This window comes from Podarcis filfolensis, assembly GCF_964270895.1.
Source record: "Podarcis filfolensis genome assembly, chromosome: 13".
Lineage (NCBI taxonomy): Eukaryota > Metazoa > Chordata > Lepidosauria > Squamata > Lacertidae > Podarcis > Podarcis filfolensis.
The window spans coordinates 6273489-6296224 of record NC_139615.1 but is presented as its reverse complement, the minus strand read 5'-3'; the positions used below and the strand labels follow the sequence as shown (position 1 = coordinate 6296224).

General features: G+C 48.3%; 1 protein-coding gene across 13 annotated transcripts in view; it reads left to right on the top strand.

Annotated features, from left to right (window-relative positions):
• Positions 1-19868, top strand: part of CARMIL3 (capping protein regulator and myosin 1 linker 3) — an 84113-nt gene extending 64245 nt beyond the window's left edge. For 2 of the 13 annotated variants that reach the window (XM_083580757.1, XM_083580769.1), the window contains exons 31-41: positions 781-995; positions 3366-3478; positions 6059-6386; positions 6504-6638; positions 7546-7612; positions 9382-9471; positions 10920-11184; positions 14803-15004; positions 17300-17410; positions 18935-19051; positions 19169-19868. In XM_083580757.1, coding sequence (XP_083436883.1) covers positions 781-995; positions 3366-3478; positions 6059-6386; positions 6504-6638; positions 7546-7612; positions 9382-9471; positions 10920-11184; positions 14803-15004; positions 17300-17410; positions 18935-19051; positions 19169-19270 — 1745 coding nt within the window. In that variant the 3' untranslated portion in view covers positions 19271-19868. Of the gene's footprint in view, positions 1-780; positions 996-3365; positions 3479-6058; positions 6387-6503; positions 6639-7545; positions 7613-9381; positions 9472-10919; positions 11185-14802; positions 15005-17299; positions 17411-18934; positions 19052-19152 lie in introns of all 13 variants that reach the window. The other 11 variants (XM_083580764.1, XM_083580767.1, XM_083580765.1 and 8 more) reach the window with 11 other exon arrangements.
• Positions 19869-22736: the final 2868 nt, after the last annotated feature.

Below are 22736 nucleotides of genomic sequence, written 5' to 3'. Positions count from 1 at the left end.
CAATTAATTGCACATTATTTTCTCCCTGGAATCCAATTGAAACTCTTTAACCAAGTCAACAAAGCTGATGAACTTGATGCGGTCATTCCAGCTCTTTGACACCCGATAGTCATTTAATACAGGGACGCGGGTGGCGCTGTGGGTTAAACCACAGAGCCTAGGACTTGCTGATTGAAAGGTCGGCGGTTCGAATCCCTGTGGCGGGGTGAACTCCCGTCGTTCAGTCCCAGCTCCTGCCCACCTAGCAGTTCGAAAGCACCCCTAAGTGCAAGTAGATAAATAGGGACTGCTTTATAGCGGGAAGGTAAACGGCGTTTCCGTGTGCTGCGCTGGTGCTGGCTCACCAGAGCAGCTTCGTCACGCAGGCCACATGACCCGGAAGTGTCTCCGGACAGCGCTGGCCCCCGGCCTCTTAAGTGAGATGGGCGCCCAACCCTAGAGTCGGACACGACTGGCCCGTATGGGCAGGGGTACCTTTACCTTTAGTCATTTAATAATAATAATAATAATAACAACAACAACAACAATTTATTATTTATACCCCGCCCATCTGGCTGGCTTTCTCCAGCCACTCTGGGCAGCTTCCAACCTCCAGCATCCCCCCTAGGTAATTCCACTACCCCCCACTTTGAGAACTGCTGCTGCAGCCGAAGCCCATCACTGTTTCTTCCATTGCATCTGAAAATGCCCACCTCATTGCAAGGCACGCTTCCCCCCCGTCCCTCCCCTCTAAGTGGTATAGTCTTTCCAACCAGACAGACCCCCATCCTCTTTTTGCAGGTGGTTCTGAGCAGGACGGCGACCTGGTTGTGCCCAGGATGGACTCCCCACTGGGCTGGATCTCGCTGGCCAGCAGCAGCCAATATTTGCATTCCCGCAGCACGTCCTTCGAAGCGCTCTCCGACCTGCCGACGGAAGGGGCCCGGCTGGAACACCGCACACGCAGCCGCCCCCGGCCGCCCCGTGCCGCCCCGCAGGGCAGGTTCAGGCCCAGTGTGAGTATCCTGCACACGAGCCCCTCCGGCTTTCGGCTCTCCTGTCCGCCTTTCCGTTCCTCCGCTTGCTAAGCTTCTCCCCCCATTGCTTTCCCGTCCTCGCTGGGCGCAAATTTGGCCTCTTGGTGTGAGAGGTGGGGCTGCACAATTCCTTAAGGCCATTTGCAACTTGGCTGATCTCGTGCCTAATGCTATCATGTGGCGGCGGACTTCAATGTCTAAAATCCCTGGTAGAGGACAAGGATCCCGAGATCACGTTAAGGGTAGCCAAATTCTGTGCGATTGCCATAAAACTTAGGGAACAAGCTGTGCTATCATAATGATCAAGGTTTTAAATGATAATTGTAGGTCACCGTATTTTTCGCTCTATAAGACGCACCAGACCATAAGACGCACCTAGTTTTGGGAGGAGGAAAACAAGAAAAAAAATCTTCTGAATCTCAGAAGCCAGAACAACAAGAGGGATCGCTGCGCAGCGAAAGCAGCGATACCTCTTGCTGTTCTGGCTTCTGGGATAGCTGCACAGCCTGCATTCACTCCATAAGACGCACACACATTTCCCCTTACTTTTTAGGAGGGAAAAGATGAGTCTTATAGAGCAAAAAATACGGTATATGTTAGTGACTAACTTTTAATTTATATATTTTTTAACTGTTGCTATATCTGTATTGTCCCTGTTATACCTAATTGCAAATTCAAATGTATCCCTATCGTGTTTTATGACTTTCTTGATATTTTATGTGGGATGGAACTGGTCTGTGACCGAAATAATAAAATTCAATTCATGTGGTGGCTCAAATCCCAGCTCAGCCCCGCCTTCCCACCCTCTGAAGCCCGCATTTGGGGGCTTTCTGCTGGATTCGGCCGGCAGAAGGGTCCCAGCAGAGGGGCATCTCTGCCCCATCCACACACACCAGCCTGACGCAAAGGTCTCTCGATTTCTCTGTTCGTCACCTCCCTCGTTTCCTGTCCACAACCGGTTGAATTCACCCACTTTCCACTCACTTAGCTTCCTCATTTCTTCCTTTTTTAAAAAAGTTGTTATTTATACTTTTTTTGAGTTGATACATTTTGTTAATTTTACATTCATTTTAACCTTTCATAGTTTGACTTCCTTCCCCCTCTTTCTGCGGCTCCTTAAATTTATTTTTTAATACCTTCCGCATATCCAAATTCGTTTAATTTGCTCATTTAATGATCTAATTTAAATATATACTCTTCTGAAACTGCAGGTTATTACAATAATCCTGCCAGTGTTTTTTTATCTGTCAACAATTTATCTGTGAATATTCCATAAACCATTTCCATTCATTTGTTTAAAAAAGTTTGTTATCTTGATTTCTTATTCTTCCGGTAAGTTTCACCGTTTCTGCATATTCCATAAGTTTCTGTATCCATTCTTCCTTTGCTGGGACTTCTGCTTCTTTCCAATTTGGGGCGAGTAGCATTCTCGCCGCTGTAGTAGCATACATGAATAAATTTCTATACAATTTAGGTAGTTCTATCGCAATAATTCCCAAAAGAAAAGCTTCTGGGTATTTTTTTTTTGTTTGCTTGTTTTTACAAAGGTTATTTTAAACATCCTTTTCAATTATGTATCATTTCCCAGTAAGCTTTAATCTTATTACAAGACTATCACACAAGACCACCACCTCATTTATTTCCTCTGCCTTATGGTGCTGGAGGAGACTCTTGAGAGTCCCATGGACTGCAAGAAGATCAAACCTCTCCATTCTGAAGGAAATCAGCCCTGAGTGCTCACTGGAAGGACAGATCCTGAAGCTGAGGCTCCAAGACTTTGGCCACCTCATGAGAAGAGAAGACTCCCTGGAAAAGACCTCGTTTTGGGAAAGTTTGTGGGCACAAGGAGAAGGGAAGGACAGAGGACGAGATGGTGGGACAGTGTTCTCGAAGCTACCAGCATGAGTTTGACCAAACTGCGGGAGGCAGTGGAAGACAGGAGTGCCTGGCATGCTCTGGTCCAGGGGGTCACGAAGAGTCGGACACGACTAAACGACTAAACAACAACAACAAATTCCCATTTTATATTCATTTGCCCATTTGTAGGTTCCTCTCTTGTTACTTTATTCTCCCATTCTATGTGTTCTTTTTAACAAATCCATGCACTTCTTTCCTCTTCCTCATTCATTCCTATTTCCCAACTTTCGGTCCGTTCACGCTTTGAACCAAACCGAACTATAGAACAATACAAATCGGATGTACCTTTTTCAAACCTTCCTAGACAGGAAGTCTCGTCCACTGAAGGTGGGACTTCCTCTTTTCCTTTAGACCTATGAATAAGGAGGAGATGCTCCTTGTGAACTAGGCGGTGCAAGATAACAAGGCATTCATCGTCCTTCCCCATTTCAGAACCGAATCCTGGGCTCTATAGAGTCCCGAGAACAGGAGAACGGGTCGGTGCCCCGACTGGACGAAGGTCTCGATGAATTTTTTAACAGGAGGGTCCTTGCCGACAGCACTGGGTGAGCCTCATTATTATTAGTTTTTATTTATTTAATTTAATTTATATACCGCCCTATATCTCAACTAGTCTCGACTAGGGCCAGGGCCTTTTCAGTACTGGCCCCGACTTGGTGGAACGCTTTGTCACAAGAGACTAGGGCCCTGCGGGACTTGACAGAGCTGTTCCGCCTGGCCTTTGGTTTGGACTCAGTCTGACCCTTATGTTTCCCTCCCCTTATGGTTTTGATTTATGGGCTACTATTAAAATGAGGCTGCATTTGAAATTGTATTTTAACCCGTATTTTAAATTGGTTTTTTCTCCTTCTTTTTTCCCCCTATTATGTTTTTATTGTAATTTTACTGGTGTTAGCTGCCCTGAGCCTGGCTCTGGCCGGGGAGGGAGGGGTATAATTAAAAAATTATTATTATTATCTGGAGGTCTCAGGTTGATTCACAGAATAAAATCAAGATATAAAACTACAAAATGCCTAATAAAAATAAAAACAGCAACCCTATAGCCCCACCCTAAAAAAAAAAAAAGTTTAAAGAGCGTCAATCAAATCAACCAAAGGCCTGGATAAAAAGGAACGTTTTTGCCTGGCGCCTGATAGTGTATAAGGAAGGCACCAGGCGAACTTCCCTGGGGAAGAGGAACATTTTGGCCTGGCGCCTAAAGGTGTATAATGAAGGGGCCGGGCGAACTTCCCTGGGGAGAGCATTCCACAGATAGGGAGCCACTGCAGAGAAGGCCCCGTTCTCGTGTTCTCTTGAGGAGGACACACATGAAGGAGGGCCTCAGAAGATGATCTCAGGGTCCAGGATGGTACATAAGGGGAGAGGCAGTCCTTGAGGTATTGCGGTCCTGAGCCGTTTAAGGCTTTATAGGTCAAAAACAGCACTTTGAATTGGGCCCAGAAACTCATCAGTAGCCAGCGCAGTCGTACCAGGATCGGTGTAATATCCTCAAACCGTCTTGCTCCGGTGAGCAACCTGGCCGCTGAATTCTGCACCAGCTGAAGTTTCCGAACCGTCTTCAGAGGCAGCCCTGCGCACTGCATCATCTAACCTTGAGGATACCAGAGCATAGACAACAGTAGTTAGGCATCGCCCCCTTCCCCACCCCCTGGAATCTATGCTTCCAGGTGTCACAAGAAAGCTGCAGAGATAGCGCAGGATAGTGCGCACCCCGGAAATGATCTCTTTCAGCTTCGGCCTTCTGGAAGAAGGGACAGGGTTATAAAGACTAGGACTAGCCGCCTGAGAAACAGTTTCTACCCAAATGTGATTTGGGTTTTAAACACAGTGTAAGGTAGTCTCTATGGGACGCGGGTGGCGCTGTGGGTTAAACCACAGAGCCTAGCACTTGCCGATCAGAAGGTCAGCGGTTCGAACACCCGCAACGGGGTGAGCTCCCGTTGCTCAGTCCCTGCTCCTGCCAACCTAGCAGTTCGAAAGCACGTCAAAGTGCAAGTAGATAAAGAGGTACCGCTCCGGAGGGAAGGTAAACAGCGTTTCCGTGCGCTGCTGTGGTTCGCCAGAAGCGGCTTAGTCATGCTGGCCACATGACCCGGAAGCTGTACGGCGGCTCCCTCTGCCAATAAAGCGAGATGAGCACCGCAACCCCAGAGTCGGCCACGACTGGACCTAATGGTCAGGGGTCCCTTTACCTTTACCTTTAAGGTAGTTTCTATGGGAGTATATTGTATTTAATTATGGGGTATCAGAGTTTTTAGGGGGTTAACCAGGCTGGGATAGCAGGTTTGTTGGTTTCTGAATGTCCGATGTAGGTTTTTTCAATTTCGTCGTTCTGTATGGGACAATGACAATAAAGCTTATCGTATCTGTTAAATTGTGGGTAGAGCAGCTCTTTGTTTGTAAGCTGGAACAGAACTGATCAGCAAACGGCAGTAGAGGCACGAGTGAAGCCATGGTTCTGATGCCGACATGGAGGGTGATCGATGGAACACAGTGCTCTAGCCAGAACAGTCAGCTCTGAATTGGTTCTGCTCTGTGATTTCGCTCAGTGTTTCAGCTCCGTGATTCAGCTCAGCTCAGAGGGTGGCCGCATCTGGCTGTGCTCTGATGTCCATCAATCCCACCTTCGCCGCCAGTGTTAAATTGTGGGTGGACATAGCAAACGACACAGCAGCTCTTTAGTTGTAAGCTGGAACAGAACTGAACAGCAAACAGCTCAGCCGGCCTGCTTTTATAGGCAGCCGGCTGTCAACATTGTAGCAACAACAACCCAGGGTTTCCCGCCTAAAGTAACTGACGTGGACCTGAGTGAAAACTATATACATGATACTCCTGGTGGCCAGGGTGAGAACTTCAATACATAACGGTATCGTTTCAGAATTTGCAATATAGACCCCCCCCCCAGACGTCCTTTTTATTGCGCCTCCACGATGGAGAACTTTTAAAAAGTGCTAGTCCAGAGGGGCCCCATGGCTCTCCCCTCCGCAGCCACTGCAGCACTCAAGAATCACAGAACTGGATGGGACCCCGAGGGTCATCCAGCCCAACCCCCCCCCCCCCCCGCAATGCAGGAATTTCAGCTGAGATTCCCCTCCCTCAGTTCCTCCGACTTTTCCTTCTTCCAGGTACCCTCGGACGCCCAAGGGCTGTGGGGTGAGGCCGGGACCCTCCGACCCCCTCCCGCCCCTCCAGAAGAAGAGGAGGAGGGGCCTCTTCCACTTCCGCAAGCATCGCAGCATCAAGGGGGAGCGAGACCCCGAGGACCTGCCCCCCAGCCCTCCCCCGCCACCCGTGGGTGGGGACGACCAGAAGCCCCCGCTGCGCCCCTCGGGCAGCCAAGAGGAGGAGAGGCGGCTGGGGCAGGATGGCCTGGGGGCGGCTGTGCCCCTTCCGGGAATGGGGGTCCTCGGCCCCGGAAGTGGGGTGAAGGGTCTGCCCAGCAGGGCTAAGCAGGTAAAGGAAGTCTCTGCTCCCGGGAATGGCGGGAGGGTAGAAAGTAGGGGGCTGTCCAAGGGGTTCTTGCGTTTCATTTGCTCTGCTCTCTTCTCTTCCCGCCCACGCCGCAAAAAGAGCTCCAATCCTGACACGGGGAGGGCGGAGCCAGACTCCAAAGGGGCGGAGCTCCTGCAGCCGTCGCGGGTCCAAGGCGTGGCCCTGCCCGGAATGGGGCGCGCTAAGGGGTGGAGCCTGGATGCCAAGCTGGAGGTAATTGGCGGCTTACTGGGGAGGAGGCGGGGCTAGGCAAATTCACGTTGTCAATGGCTGCCGGCCACTTTAGAAGCCTGAAGGTGTTTGCCTCTGAAAGCCCAGTCCCCAGGAGAGGGAGAGTGTCGCTGTTTCTATCAATATCATCAATTGGAAACCCCTTTGGGGAATTTTCGTGTGAAAATGGAGATCAGCACGTGATAGTTGGGTTTGATGACTGGGAAAATACCGGTCTGTGGGAAGTGGAATAGTATTAGAGTCAAATGAGCAGGATTCGAGATAAAAGCAGCAGAAGGAAAATGATAAAATAACTATAACAGAGAAAGTTTTTGTAATGGATAAAGATATAAAGGTTTAGGAAGGAAAGGTTAGAGGAAAAACACTGTGGAGATGGGTACGGGAAGTCGTCTTGCGGAACAATGTAATTATTTGATATGAAGATTATTGTGAAAGCGTATGAAAAGATTAATAAAACATTCTACAGAAAGTGGAGTAGTTGGATGTTGTCGTTGTCGTGGAGAAAATGTTTTGAATAATTCATTTTATGCAACAGAGAGAATTGGAAGCCCTTTTTCTTTTCTTCTGTTTTCTTTCTTTCTTTCTTTCTTTCTTTCTTTCTTTCTTTCTTATCACTTCTCTTTTTTATCATTTCCCCCTTTTAAATCTGTCTGTCTCAAAAAGGCTTTAATAATAATAATAATAATAATAATAATAATAATAATGCAAAAAGGAGAGTGTCGCTGTTGCCCTGAAGTTCTGCTTGCAAACTTCCCATTGGGACCTCTGTTTGGCCGCTGTGAGAACAGGGATGCTGGACTTAGATGACCCCTCCCCTCCCCTTGGTCCTGATCCAGCAACCAGCCTCCTCCAACATTCTTAACCCACCTGCTTCCTCTTCCGGTTCTAGAGCGTGGACCTGGGGCGAGGAGGCAGCATGAGGGAGCAGCAGAGAAGGCGCTCTTCGGACGACTCAGGTCAGCATCCCACAACCCAACAACCCTTCCCCATTGATCTTCGCTCCTTCCTCGCCCCCCTCCCACTGCCCCCCCAAGCAAAACTCTTAATAAGATGCTATGAACTGGACTGAGCAGAAGACACTTCCTTCTGCATGAGTCCAGACTGTTAACGGAGAAATCTGAGGGCTCCCTTGGACAAAAAAAACAAGGACACCAGCCAGGAATACCAGAGTAAAACAGCAGCCAGTAGGCTTGGTCTTTATTGAAGACTGTTGCGACAGGACTCCCACCTGCCACAAGGTGGAACAAGATGGAAGCCCCGAACAAAAGAGAACCCAAACTTTTATTAGCTGCTAATCCCCATGTTACACCCCCCCCAAACTACATCACTCATACATCACAGTTACATCATGAAAGGGGAGGTCTGGTGGCCGTAATCTGAGCATCCTGGACCCTGCCCCATGGTTCTCCTTGCCCTCCACCAAACACCCATCAAGTGAAACAAAAAAGACCACACCCTTTTGTCTTCATCTGGGTTTGTTATTTCTGGAATGGCTACCTGTCTGGCACTCAGGTATCAGGATGCCAGGGATTATCACTCAGGCAGAGAGGCTGCTGAGTAGCTGAGCTCACATGTCTATATGAATTTCTGAAGTTTTCCCTGTGAGCCAGTACATAGATACATTGATCAGTGAATTCTTACATTTGGTATTGTGCAGCAAAGGCCCTTTGAATAGATAGGAAGAAACTGTGATGAAGTGTTTTGTGGGGACAAATCACCAAAGTCACAAAAGCGATTGTCCTGATTTTGGTAGTGGGCTGCGTGTGCATAATATCTGCTAGATGGGCAACCCCCCCCCCAACCTATACATAAATCCCTGCAATAGGACGTTTCATGCATCTTGAAATTTGCCTGGTTTCAATATTACCCCCCCCTCCCGGTTCAGTTTTCTTGGGGCGCCTTAAATCCCAGGGGCACAATTCTGCCAAAATTAAGCCCTCTGGGGTCCCACCGAGCTCAGTGAGGGAGCTGAGCAGCCCATGGGGACTCAAAGGTGCACAATCTAGGCTGAATTGTGCCCCAAGAATTTTGAAGTCTTGCTTGCAAATAAGTAAATGTATTTACCCTTTCCCCCTTCCCCCCCCCCAAAACGATCAAAACCACAGTTTTTAGGATGATCTGATTTATTATTATTATTATTTTGCACGGGGTGGTGGTGGTGGAATTCTGTGAACAATTTGAAGAACTGGGGAGGGGATGCACCGTATTTTTTGCTCCATAAGACGCACCTAGTTTTTAGAGGAGGAATGCAAGGGGGGGGGGAATTCTTTAAAGGGAGCATTGAGCAGAGCCTGTATGCATCCCAGGCTCTGCTCAGCACTCCCTTTCACAGCCCATCACTGACGGGCTGCCCTTCTCGCTCCTCGGGGAAAAGCCCCCAAGAGCCGCACACACGCTCTGTGCAGCTCTTGGGGGCTTTTCCGGGAGTGGGGGAAGGGACTGAGCGCGGCTAAGCCAGAAGCTAGAGCAGCGAGAGGGAGCGCAGAGATCGCTCTCGCTGTTCTGGCTTCTGGGATAGCTGCACAGCCTGCTCCATAAGACGCACACACATTTCCGGTTAGTTTTTAGAAGGGGAAAGTGTGTCTTATAGAGTGAAAAATACGGTGTTTGGAGCTAGAATACCTACAACTGCAATTTTGGCCCCACATTTTAAGTGTGTGCGTGCAGGACTGCAGCTCTGGCTGAAATAGAAAGATGGACTTTTCTGGTTTTCTGAACCCCACAGGGCAAGCGGCGTGGAGGCCTCACCCCCCACTGCAGAGCACCAAGCCAAGCTTCGCCACCATTCGCCGGGCAGAAGCCAGCTGGGACATAGGTGGGCATGTGAGGTTTTGTGAGTTTCTTGGGTAAGATCACTGCCGACGGCTCAGATTTGATGCTCTTCAATGTGATGCTTGGTTCTTGTTTTAGGGAGCCGCCCTCACCCTGTCCCCTAAAACAAGCAGCTCCCTTGTCCAGAGCCACCTTAGCCCGGGTCTCCTGTGCTGTGTTTGTATCTACAGGTGAAACTCGGAAAATTAGAATATCGTGGAAAAGTTCATTTATTTCAGTAATTCAACTTAAAAGGTGAAACTAATATATGAGATAGACTCATGACATGCAAAGCGAGATATGTCAAGCCCTTCAGGCCAATCAAGCATAGTAATCCCATGGGCATTGAACCAGGTTTGGTACTTTTAGCAGTGTGGGCAGCTGCCAAAGTCCTGCTGGAAAATGAAATCAGCATCCCCATAAAGCTCATCTGCGGAAGGAAGCATGAAGTGCTCCAAAATCTCTTGGTAGACGGCTGCGTTGACCCTGGACTTAATGAAGCACAGTGGACCAACACCAGCTGATGACATGGCTCCCCAAATCAACACAGACTGTGGAAACTTCACATTGGACTTCGAGCATCTGGCATTGTGTGCCTCCCCGTTCTTCCTCCAGACTCTGGGTCCTTGGTTTCCAAATGAGATGCAAAAGCTGCTCTCATCAGAAAAGAGATTTGGGGAGCCATGTCATCAGCTGCACGCTTCTACTTCTCAGAGGTCCAATATTGCTCTATTTGCAGTCCTTGTTTTGCTGATTTCATTTAATATTCTAATTTTCTGAGATTGTTAGTTTGGGGTTTTCATCAGCTGTATGCCATAATAATCACAATTATAACAAATAAAGGCTTGACATATCTCGCTTTGCATGTCATGAGTCTATCTCATATATTAGTTTCACCTTTTAAGTTGAATTACTGAAATAAATGAACTTTTCCATGATATTCTAATTTTCGGAGTTTCACCTGTATATTTACAGCATTAATTCCCCGTTCTTTAGCTAAAAAGACTCTCAGAGCGGCTCTAAGGCAGCCCCTTCCCTCAGGCACACAGTCTCTTAAAAAGACACAGCACGCGAGGAAAGGCGTGTGCGGAGGGAGGAGGAAAAAGCAAGCCGAAGCACAACTCTTTAAGTTTCAGCCAATGTTAGTTAGCCAATGTCAGCAGCTATCTTGCCCCTTGATGAAAAGCAGTTCCTCCATTTCCCAGGAGCAGAACTGGCAGCCCTGAATCAGAATTCATGGAATCATAAGTTGTAGAGTTGGACGGGACCTCTGAGGGTCATCTAGCTCAACCCTCTGCAATGCAGGAATCAACAAGGCAGGGCAGCTCTTGCCACCAGGTCCCCCCCCCCCCCCCAGACATCCCTTTACGCTTCTAATAGGTAGAAGGAAATATTTTTTAAAAAAAGGATTTGCCACATGCATCTCATTTTCCTACTCCTGGTCGCCAACAGCTGAAGAAAGCTCACCGAGGGAGAGCAGGGGACAGGAACCCCTCAGAGACACCCCCCCAGAAGAAACGGACGAAAGGGCTGTTGCCGTGGCAACACCGACCTCCGAAAAGGACCGGCCAACGCCACCAGCCAAGGCAAGCAGCCCTGCTGAACAATGTAACACAACACGATGGCCCATAAGAATGGCACTAAACGCTATTTATAGACTAATACAAATGATCAGAAATACAGCCAAGGTCTCTCAATCTTCTTCACCAGTCTCACGGTAGAATAATTCAAAAGTTTGATATATAAATAATCTGTCACCAAATATCGCCCGAACAGAGTTTCCAGATAACCAATCTGTTTCGTTCAATGCTTCATCAGCCAATCTTGATCAATTCTTTGTCAGCCAGACTTGTAAGAATTAATCTGAGAGGGATGCAGTTCAATTTGGCTTGGACTCAGTCTGACCCTTATGTTTCCCTCCCCTTATGGTTTTGATCTATGGGCTACATTTAAAATGAGGCTGCATTTTAAATTGCATTTAACCTGTATTTTAAAATTGGGTCCCCCCCCCATTACGTTTTTACTGTAATTTTACTGGTGTTAGCCGCCCTGAGGGGAGGGCGGGGTATAAAATTATTATTATTATTATTACTGTTAACAACCTGAAATTGCAATATACATGCGATGAAACCTGCATCTGAATAAAATAAAATGCATAATACAATATGTACAACTAAAATACATACCCAATCTTACATGTAAGCAAATACAAACGCTGTGGAAAATACGCATAGTGCTCATATGATACTGTAGTCACTGATGCTAGTATAAAGTTGTGAAGAACATAATATAGTTAGCCACAGGTGAAACTAATATACTGTAAGGGAAATTAAAGACACAGCACAACATTAACAGCAAGAATGCCTGACAACCAGATGAAAACAGTTGAAAACAGTCCCCTATGGGAGAGTGAAAACTGCAGGCGAACTGGGCCTGTAGTACTAATTTTCTCTCCTTGCCCCCCCCCCCGCCCCCAATTCAGTTGGGTGTTTTGCCGTCATAGAACTCAGCAGCGGGAGGACAGGAACCAAGCGAGAACGAGTTGGCTCTGCCGCTAGTTTGGCGCCATCTACTGTTGGCTTCCCTCCTTTCCCCCTTGTTGTTTAGTCGTTTAGTCCTGTCTGACTCTTCATGACCCCCTGGACCAGAGCACGCCAGGCACTCCTGTCTTCCACTGCCTCCCGCAGTTTGGTCAAACTCATGTTAGTAGCTTCGAGAAGACTGTCCCACCATCTCGTCCTCTGTCGTCCCCTTCTCCTTGTGCCCTCCATCTTTCCCAGCATCAGGGTCTTTTCCAGGGAGTCTTCTCTTCTCATGAGGTGGCCAAAGTCTTGGAGCCTCAGCTTCAGGATCTGTCCTTCCAGTGAGCACTCAGGGCTGATTTCCCTCAGAATGGATAGGTTTGATCTTCTTGCAGTCCATGGGACTCTCAAGAGTCTCCTCCAGCACCAGAATTCAAAAGCATCCATTCTTTGGCGATCAGCCTTCTTTATGGTCCAGCTCTCACTTCCATACCAATCTCAAATTGCTAGCAGGCAATTTCGTTGCTCTCATCTCAAGGCACATTGCGCTCTATGTTTAAGCATACCTCCCTTGCGAGGGGGGGGTCCCCGGCCAAACTGGACCCTGGTGCAGACGGCATTTCCGCACCATCAGTATTTTCTTTTATCCACTTTACCTCCCTGACTCTTTAGAGCCTATCAACTTCCTTCCCTCTCTCCTCATGGCTTTCAAAATTAAACTTTATGTCATTACCTTTTTGTACGTTTCCCAATTCTGATTGCACTCATTGCTTAATACAGTGGTACCTCGGGTTAAGAACTTAATTCGTTCCGGAGGTCCGTTCTTAACCTGAAACTGTTCTTAACCTGAAGCACCACTTTAGCTAATGGGGCCTCCTGCTGCCACCGCACGATTTCTGTTCTCATCCTGAAGCAAAGTTCTTAATCCAAGGTATTATTTCTGGGTTAGTGGAGTCTGTAACCTGAAGCGTCTGTAACCCGAGGTACCACTGTAACTCAAAATTTAAATAAATATAGAAAGGTAGAAAGCTTCTCCTTACAAGTCCATGGATAACCCTGCTAGTGATGTGAATTGCTTACAATAATCTTTCAGATATCGTATAAATTTACTCCAGTCCTTTTGGAATACTCGATCATGCTGGTTTCGGATTTTTTCTGTCAGCTTCGCCAGTTCTGCAAAGTCCATCATCTTCATCTGCCACTCTTCTTTCGTTGGTCCTTCTTGTAGTTTCCATTTTGGGGCTAAAATAATTCTTGCCGCAGTTGTTGCATACGGTATCTCTTCACCTGCTATACCCAATAAAAAGGCTTCTGCTTTTTAACAAAAGTATTTTTAAATATTTTCTTTAACTAGTTATATACCATTTCCCAGAAAGCCTTTACCTCTTTTCGAGTCCACTACATGTGGTAGAAGATACCTTCCCTTTCTTTACATTTCCCACACTCATTGCTTGTACATTTTAGCAAGTGTAGCTGGTGTTAAATACCATCTATATATCATTTTCATAACATTTTCTTTAAGTGCACTGCATGCAGTAAAATCAATACCTTCCTTCCACAAAGACCATTGCTATTTTCGGGACGGATTCAGTCACATATCGGCTGAGTCAGGTTGCATCATGAGGGTTGACTGGGAGCTGCTGCACAACGAACTCAAGAAATTGGGTTTCTATTTTTTTTTGCTATGAGGAAAGTAACAGGGCAAAAGTTTGGCATGCCAGAGCAAGTCCTTCTTACCTCCCCATGAAGGAATTACGACAAACGACCTTTAAACAGCCCATCTAACTTCCCAGCAGATCAATCAAGACTGACACTCAGCAAATTGGTCCCCTAGAAACACTCAGAAAAGTTATGAGTGAAACATATGTCGGCAAAACTCACCCAACTGAAGCTGGTCCCGGCCTGCCAGATGTTGGACTACAACTCCCATCATCCCCTCACCATCGGTCATGTGGGCTGTTGGGGGTAAAACAACAACTGCAGGGGCACAGATTTCACCAGCCCCGCTTAGGAGGCCCAGGAACATCTCACAAATTTAAGCAGGCCTTTGGCTGATGGACATCTGATGATGCCCTTTTAAATGTGTTGTGGAAGGCAAGATTATTGAGTTGTCTTTGTTTTTTTCATACAGTCATACCTCGTGTTGCGTTTGCTTCAGGCTGAGCGTTTTCTGCTTCCTGGGGCGACCTGGAAGTACTGGAAAGGGTTACTTCCGGGTTTCACCGCTTGCGCATTCGCAGATGCTCAAAATGACATCACGTGCATGCACAGAAGCGGCGAATCGTGACCTGCGCATGCACAGACGTGGGTTGCGTTCTGCTCATGTTGCGAACGGGGCTCCGGAACGGATCCTGTTCGCAACCAGAGGTTACCACTGTATTGTAATTTTTATGTTGTGAACCGCCCAGAGATCTACACGTAGAGGGCAGAATAATAATAATAGTAAATAATAATAATAATCAGTGCCTTTCCCTCCCCCGGTGGTACACAGGGGTACGCATACCCTAAACACTTTGTGAACCTTTGTACTTTTGTCCATTTACTGTATTCATTTTTCCCCAATTTGAACTATAAAATGGTGATTTTCTTGAGTCAAAATGAAAGTACCCTTAAACATTTTTAAAGGAAAATAATAATAATAATAATAATAATAATAATAATAATAATAATAATAATTAGTTCCTTACATTGACCCTGTTGAGATTGGCAGAATCCCCTGCAGCCTTCTGCATTTAACAGAACTCTTCTGCAATATACGCTTCTGACAATAAGATCTGTTTGACTCTATGATTCTCCTTTTTTTTTTTTGGCAGCAATTCAGGGATCCCCCGCCCGCCCCTCGGCCTCCCAAGCCCGTCGCCCTCCCCCGGGGCCGGAAGCCCCCCAGCCAGCCCGAGAGGAGCCGCAGCAACGAGGAAGCAGGCGGTGCAGGAGGAGGGGCAGTCCCGGAGGAAACACGTACGTCCCCCCCAATTGCCCAACCCCGACGCAAAGCCGAGGAGCGGGAGAACGAAGGTGACGTGAGACTGGGGCAGCAGGACCCGACCGGGCCTTGTTCTCTCCCCTGGGAGTGTCTGGCGGAAGGAACTCCTTCTGGGGGCCACGGATTCTGCTTGGTCCGTGGCTGTTTCCCTCCATGCCATAAAGTGGGCTCTTGTGAACATCTCTCCAGGGTTTTTCAGCCCTACCTAGAAATGCCGTCAGGGGCTGGACCTGGGGCCTTCTTCCTGAAAAGCAGCCACCGAGCTACAGCCCTTTCCTGAAAGCTTTTGGAGCAGCAGTGTGGGGCAGTGATTAGAGCAGTGGTTCTCAAAGGGTGTGGCGCCAGAGAGGACGGCGAGCGTGGCAGAAAGATTCAAGGACAATCATGTAAACATTTTAGCATGCTGTAGGACGCGGGTGGTGCTGTGGGTTAAACCACAGAGCCTAGGACTTGCTGATCAGAAGGTCGGTGGTTCGAATCCCCGCAACGGGGTGAGCTCCCGTTGCTCAGTCCCTGCTCCTGCCAACCTAGCAGTTTGAAAGCACGTCAAAGTGCAAGTAGATAAATAGGCACCACTCCAGCGGGAAGGTAAACGGCGTTTCTGTGCGCTGCTCTGGTTCGCCAGAAGCGGCTTAGTCATGCTGGCCACATGACCCAGAAGCTGTACGCCGGCTCCCTCGGCCAATAAAGCGAGATGAGCGCTGCAACCCCAGAGTCGGCCACAACTGGACCTAATGGTCAGGGGTCCCTTTACCTTTACTAGTATCAAAATATTTTGTTTTTATTGTTTGCAGAATACGGATAGATACCGGTACTTTTTCCAAATGAGAGCAGGAGAGTAACGAGTGATAACGGAGGACAATACCAGCTGCGTTGTTGTTGTTTTTTGCTTTCCAGTTTATTGCTTATCAATTACAAAGTTCAATGTGGCGCAAGCAAAGTTTTATCCTGAAAGGCATGGCCCAGAGAAAAACCTTTAGAGAGCGAGCGGGTTAGAGTGTCGGGTTAGGACCTCGGGGACACCGGGCTCAGATCCCCTTCTCCTTGCTCAGTCGCTCTGAACCTCAGTCGCTGTGAACCTCAGCGACGTGGGTTCGAGTCTCATGTTGGGTAAAAAGATTCCTGCATTGCAGGGGGTTGGACTAGATGACCCTCAGGCTCCCTTCCAACTCGGCCGTTCTCTGATTCTCTCAGCCTTGAGGCTTGCTGGCCAACCTTGGGGCGGTCCCTGCCTCTCTCAGCCTGAGCTGCCTCACAGGTTGTTATTGGGATTAATAAGGGGAGAAGGAGAACGTCACCCGCCTCATTGAGCTCTTGGGCAGAAGGCTGCAAATACAATGATAAATAAATTGGAGTTCTTGTTATTAAATATACCAAGAAATAAGCACACCGGAAATTTAAGGTTAGATTGTGTTAAGATAAATTATAGAACAAAAATTGAGTAAGATGGAAAGGATTTGCTGAAATAGCTAATTGAATTAGAATACAAAAAAGGGAGGTGTGAGGAGGTCGATGAAACAAGTAAATGAAAGACAAAGATATGGAAATATTGGATGTGCTTTAAATTGTTTTTGTTTTATTGTTTTGTTTTGCTGTATTGTTTTTTGTTTTGTTTTTCCTATGTATTGTATTGATTTGTTCTGTTTAACTTTTTTTCTTTCTTCTTTTTTCTGTAATCTTTAAACCTTTAATAAATATTATTTAAAAAAAAAGAAAAAGAAATAAGCACACCAAGAACTCAGGCCCATGTAAGTTTCAGTAGTGGGAGTTGTCCCTGCTCACAACACAATAATTCGTTACTGGCTTCTAATCCATAATTGACATCTGTTCTATGATTGAAACTGAGTCTCCATCTGCAAGCTGATAAATTACCGTATGAGGATCAACAATACTGTCGAGTGAAAAAGAGAAAATCTTTGTAACGAATAATTGTGTTATACATATCTTTATGAGAGTTTGTAATCTTTGTTAGAATTTGTAATCTCTATTTGAGTTTGTAATTCTTGTCGTAATACATACTTTTGAATGGATTGTTATTATTGACTATTGACTTGTGAGTAGGGACCACTCCCGCTACTGAAACTTACATTGGCCTGAGTTCTTGGTGCGCTTATTTCTTGCAAATACAATGAGCCAATAAATTAATGGCAACGTTCGCCATGAGTACATCTCCTAATTCTCCTCCGGGGGTCTTTCCCAGAGAGGGGGCAGCCTTTAAATGCCGTAAGCTGGCCCAATTCCCACCTTTCGGTTCTGGAAAGAGCGGCAGAGATGGGGGACAGGAGACGCAAGGCTTGCTGAATCTCACACTTTTTTTTCCCTTCCAGGGGACCCTGAGGTGGGAAGGAAGGCAGCCCCCCTCAAACCAAAGAGGACGCGGCGGGCGCAGTCGTGCGACAAGCTGGAGTCGGATCGGGGCCGAAACCCAGGCTCTGGAGGTGAAGCCCTTCTTCCTACAAGCACGGTTCCTGCTTCCTGGCATGGGACCTGGCAGGGGAGCGGGAGGGGGGGAGCTAAAAGGGGTGGGCTGCACATTCCCCCGCTGCCTGCCTGTTGCTTCTGCCGGGCTGCAAACGCACCAGGCGCTTAAAGGACATTTAGAGCATGACTCTTCGCACCCCCAAGCATCTGGCCATCGGAGATTGAGGCCCTTCCACCGAGAGAAGGAAATCAAGAAGACTCTCGTCGGCTTGCTTTCCCAAAGCGGCCCTTTCCAGATACAATGCCTTGGAAGCTGGAGGCTCCATTTTGGTCCCAGGGCAGCTGCGGAGAGGCCTTTTCGTTTCCCTCTGTACTCTGCTCACAACGTACCCATTTGAAGCCCCCTGGGGCAGGACTGGGAGAAGGGGTCAGATGCAGGCCAAAGCGGGGTCCAAACTTGCCCAGCATCCATGGGGGCCAAATGGGCACCCCCAAAGGGAAGGCGACCAAAGGGCCCAAGCGCAACAGCAGTGCTGGTCCCCCAGTGCAAGCCCAGAGTGGCAGGAGTCAAATTGGGGGTGCGTGGGTACAGTGGGAGGGCACCCGGTATGTCCATGGGCTAGTCATTGGAGAGCAGGGCAGCGTGGTGCAGTGGTTAGAGTGCTGGACTAAGGCCTGGGAGAGAGCAGGGTTCAAATCCCTGCTCTCAACCTAATCTCGCAGGGTTGTTGTGGCAATAAAATGGGAAGGAGGAGAACAGTACAGGCTGCCGCCTTGAGCTCCTTGGATGAAGGTGGGATATTAATAATAATAGTGATGATTTTATTATTTAATGTGCTGCCCATCGAACTGGGTTTCCCCAGCCACTCTGGGCGGCTTCCAGCAAAATATTAAAACACCGTAAAACATCAAATATTAAAAACTTCCCTATACAGTCATACCCCATGTTACGTCCGCTTCATGTTACGTTCTTTCAGGTTACGTCCTGCGGTGACCTGGAAGTACCGGAAAGGGTTACTTCCGGGTTTCGCTGCTCGTGCATGCGCAGAAGCGCAAAATGATGTCATGCACATGCGCAGAAGTGGCGAATCGCAACCCATGCGTGCGCAGACGCGCCGCTGCGGGTTGCGTTCTTTTCATGTTGCGAATGGGCCTCCGGAACGGATCCCATTCGCGACCAGAGGTACCACTGTATAGATCTGCATTATTATTATTATTATTATTATTCCTCCCTAGCTTGCATGAATCCTCCCTTGAGGACACTTTAAATTATTTTTAAAGTGTTGTGATATCTCATGTGACAGTGGCGGACTTTGGGCTCTCCCATATCGGTGGTGTCCTGTGCAACGCTAAAACACCCCACCTCTCGCACTCCATTCCGCAGAATGGCCGTGGCGCCCCCGCAGCACAGCCCATCTGACCACGCGACCCAAAAACCACCTCTGCTCATGCGCAGAACGCTTGGTCCCCGTGGCTAACTTCCTCTCGTCTCTCCCTTTCTCCCCGTCCTCCTTCACCACCTTCCTTCCCCCCCCCACCAGGTGCCAGCGACACACCCCTGCCTGACCCCCCTCCCGCCCCCCCTGAATGCGGCCTGCACAGCTGGAACTCCCGCCCCGCTGTTTCCCACCCTCTCCTTCCTCCGGACCGGACCGCCGGTAAGATTCCAGCGCCTTCCATTGCCCCGTAGCGTGGGGGCCGACGAAAACGATTCACGCTCGGTTTTTTCTCCCCCCTTCTCCCCCCTGCAACTTTACAGCTCCCTCTTTCTTCAGGAACTCCCGAATCTGGGACAGAATGATGGACAGGAGATCCCTCGACGTCGCCGCAACCGCCGGAAGCTGCGATGCCCTTTCATCTCCTGGTGGAACGAGTGAAGAAACATGAGAGAGGGGGGCAGAGGTTTGGGGGGTCCTCCTCCCGCTGCCCTCAGCTCTCCCCCTCCCTCAGAAGAGGGGCTGACCTCCCGCCCTAGAGAAAGTGTCCGTCGGGACCTGTTGGGTCTCCAGTGCTGCTGACCCCTGACCCCAACCACCCAACCACCCTTCCTCCTTCCCCGCCCTCCTCCGTTTGTGCCTGTATCCTTCCCTCGCTTCTGGGTCGGAGCCACCCCCCGACCCTCATGCCCCAGAGGGACTAGGGACACCGCCGCCACCCCTTTTGAAAATCGGGGGGGGGGTGAGAAAGAGAAAAGCCACAATGAACCACCCCCCTCCCCCCTCCTGCTCCCTTTCGCCCATAATACTTGGGTTGTTGTCGAGACTCGGGTGAAATATGCACCATTCTCCCCTGCCCCCCCAAACGCCTTTGCTGCCCCCCCCTCCAAAGTCCTCTCCATAATCTGCCGGCCCCTCGCATTTCGCGCCTCCTCCTCCCTTACATTCTTACCGTTCTATTTTAAGCTTGTACAAAAGGGAAAGAGAAAGAGAATCATAATAAATTATATATGGAAATAAATAAAAGCGAGAAGCTTGTCGGGTGTTGCTGGGGCGTCTTGCCTGCTTTGGGGAACGCACCGGGAAGGAAAAAGACCCTCCCTAGAATTGTAGCGTTGGAAAGAGACCATGAGGAATCGTTCACCCAATGTGGGGCCGTGAATCTGAGTTTTAATATCCCTGCCCCCTTGTCACCTACAGAGGATTCGCAAGTCCAGTGGGCAGGTTGATAATTTGAGTTTCCTTCCTTTTGAGCAGGGGTGGGTCACTATGCCAATTTCAGTTTCTCATGGAATTGTCGAGTTGGAAAGGGTTCCGGGGTCATCTAGTCCAACCCCCTAAAATGCAGGAATCACAGCTGAATCATTCCTGGCCGGTGACTATCCAACCTCTCTCTAAAAACCTCCAGTGAAGGAGAGTCCCCCGCCTTCGCAGGTTCTCTCAGTTTCGCATTTTTCAGCTCCCCACAGTTTTACACCCGTTTGCAGTTTATACACTTTTTAAAAAATTCTCACGCCCTCAGCCTTTTTGTGCAAATTTCTCCTACTGTTTTATATGCAACTTGGCGTTTTTGCAAGGCGATTCGCCCTGATATGTTGCCTTTTCGTCTGTTGTTTCCACGAAGCTGCGCATTGACAGGCGCACTTTTTGCCCTTGTGCACACACATTTTCGTACGCCTCGCTTGGCCAGAGAACGGCGTTGCAAAATTCGGACAGGTGCGAATTTCAAAGGTTCCCTGTGTGTCGTTTCGCACATTGCTCTGGTGTCCTCGAGATGCGAACTGAATCAAAGGCCTCTACTTTTGAGCAAGGTCTGTGGCTGACCGCTGATTAAATGGCTATTGAGCTAACTTGAGGGTGAGGAGCTGTTGTAAACAAAAATTGCCCTTTTCCCTTATAGGGTATCCAAGAGCCCACATAGGTTCTCTATTGGTAGGAGAAAATAACAGAGGCCAACCAGAGAATATTGAGAAGCAAAGCAGCTAGTAAGCCTGATCTTTATTGATCTGTTGCAACAGGGTGCTCCCCTCACACGCAGGAAAGGAGGAGGGACCCAGAAAAATGGCATGCAAGGCCTTATAAAGACTTTTGAAATTCCCATCCTGTAGATCAAGACCACCCCCAGAAACATCATACATACATCACAGAAGGGGTGTAACCTAAGACCACCCCTCAGATACATCACACCTACATCACAGAAAAGGCGGTCTAAAAGAGAAATTTGAATATTGTTTTTCTCCTGTTGTTGTTTATCTCCTGTCTGGCAGGTTACTTGATTGGATTGCCTGGGGAGCCCGGCCAGTCTTTTGTAGTGATAAATACTTATTTCCTGGGCCAGGTCACAGGCTCACACCCTATTCATATCTTAAATGTGTCCTTAAGACAGGATTTGTGAGGAAAGAGACAATGGGGAGGTTTCCCACTTTGACCTTGCAGAGAAAACATTTGGTCAGTTTAGGAATCAAAATGGTTCCAGGTTTGTCTTCCTGTGCTGATCTATGTACGTGTGGTTATGAACATTACCATATATCTAAGACCTCAAAATTCCTATCACAGGAGCCTGCACTGAGAAATTCTGCCTACCCCAGTTTCCTTTTTCCAACATAAGAAAAGGCCTGCTGGATCGTGGCCTGTGGCCTATCTAGTGGGAAACCTGCAAGCAGGATTCGAACACAAGACCGCTCTCTCCTCCTCTGGTTTCAGCCACTGGCATTCAGAAGCATCTCTGGCTCTGAGTGCGAGTCCTTGTGTTTACGAGAGGAGAAACACTTTCTTTTGTCTGTGAATAATTTTATAAAGTTCTATCATGTCGCCGCTTACTTGCCTATTCTCCAAACTAAAACTTGGAGGAAAACTCCGGCCAAAAGCAATCGGACGCTGGTGAGGGCTCATCCCTGAGCCTCCTTAGTGGCAGCAAAGGCAGAAAATAAGGCATATTTTGCTGCCTCTGTTGATTCCTTCTTGTGCCGTCCAGCGCAGCTTTTCTGGGTAGTGTGGGCCTCTTACAGTCCAGCCCAAAGGACTACGAGAAAATTGCTTTCTTGACTGTGCTATCACGGCAGCTGAATCCACCTCACACCCATCAAGTAAGACAAAAAAATATTTGCAAGTTCCTGGTTTCCCAGGCCAGGTTAATCACACCCCTTTGTCCCTACCAAATGCATTCCTGGATGGTTTGCTGTTGTCCACAGGATTATACCTGTCTGGCACCCATTTGCCAGGATGCCAGTGATTATCTCTTAAGCAAGAGGCTGCTGTGTACATAATCCTATGTTTCAGGGATTATGGCTATCTTTTTCCAGTCCCCCAAGTCCCCCCTTCGGTAGCCATCTTTTCCCCGAGTGGAACAACTGCTGGAAATTGTGTGGTGTCGTGCATTATGTGGTATTTTGAGGAGACATTGTGTATGTGAACAAAGGGGTTGGGGTACACACTGCGTGCTGGAGAGGCAACCCCCCCTTCCAAATCATTATAAAAATTCCTGTAACAATGTGACCAGAGGAAATAGCTTTGAAAATGAGAAGGGTGGTAATACAAAGTGAGGAAAGTGTTTCCCCCCACTTTAGGCCGATGGTCCCGCTAGCTAGGGATCATGGGAATTGTAGTCCAACAACAGCTTGAGACCCAAGGCTGGGAAACCCTGGTCTAGGCTCTAGATCTGGAAGAGATTGATGCACTTTGACTCACATCCAGTGCCCCCCTTCCGCCCCCTTGCCTCCTAGCACTCCCCACAGTAATGCCACTGTCCCCCAGGATGGCTTGGGGGTCGTACTGCCCACTTTGGGAAGTTGTAAACTGCCCCCCCCCGGAAAAGACCCTGATGTTGGGAAAGATTGAGGGCACAAGGAGAAGGGGACGACAGAGGACGAGATGGCTGGACAGTGTTCTCGAAGCTACCAGCATGAGT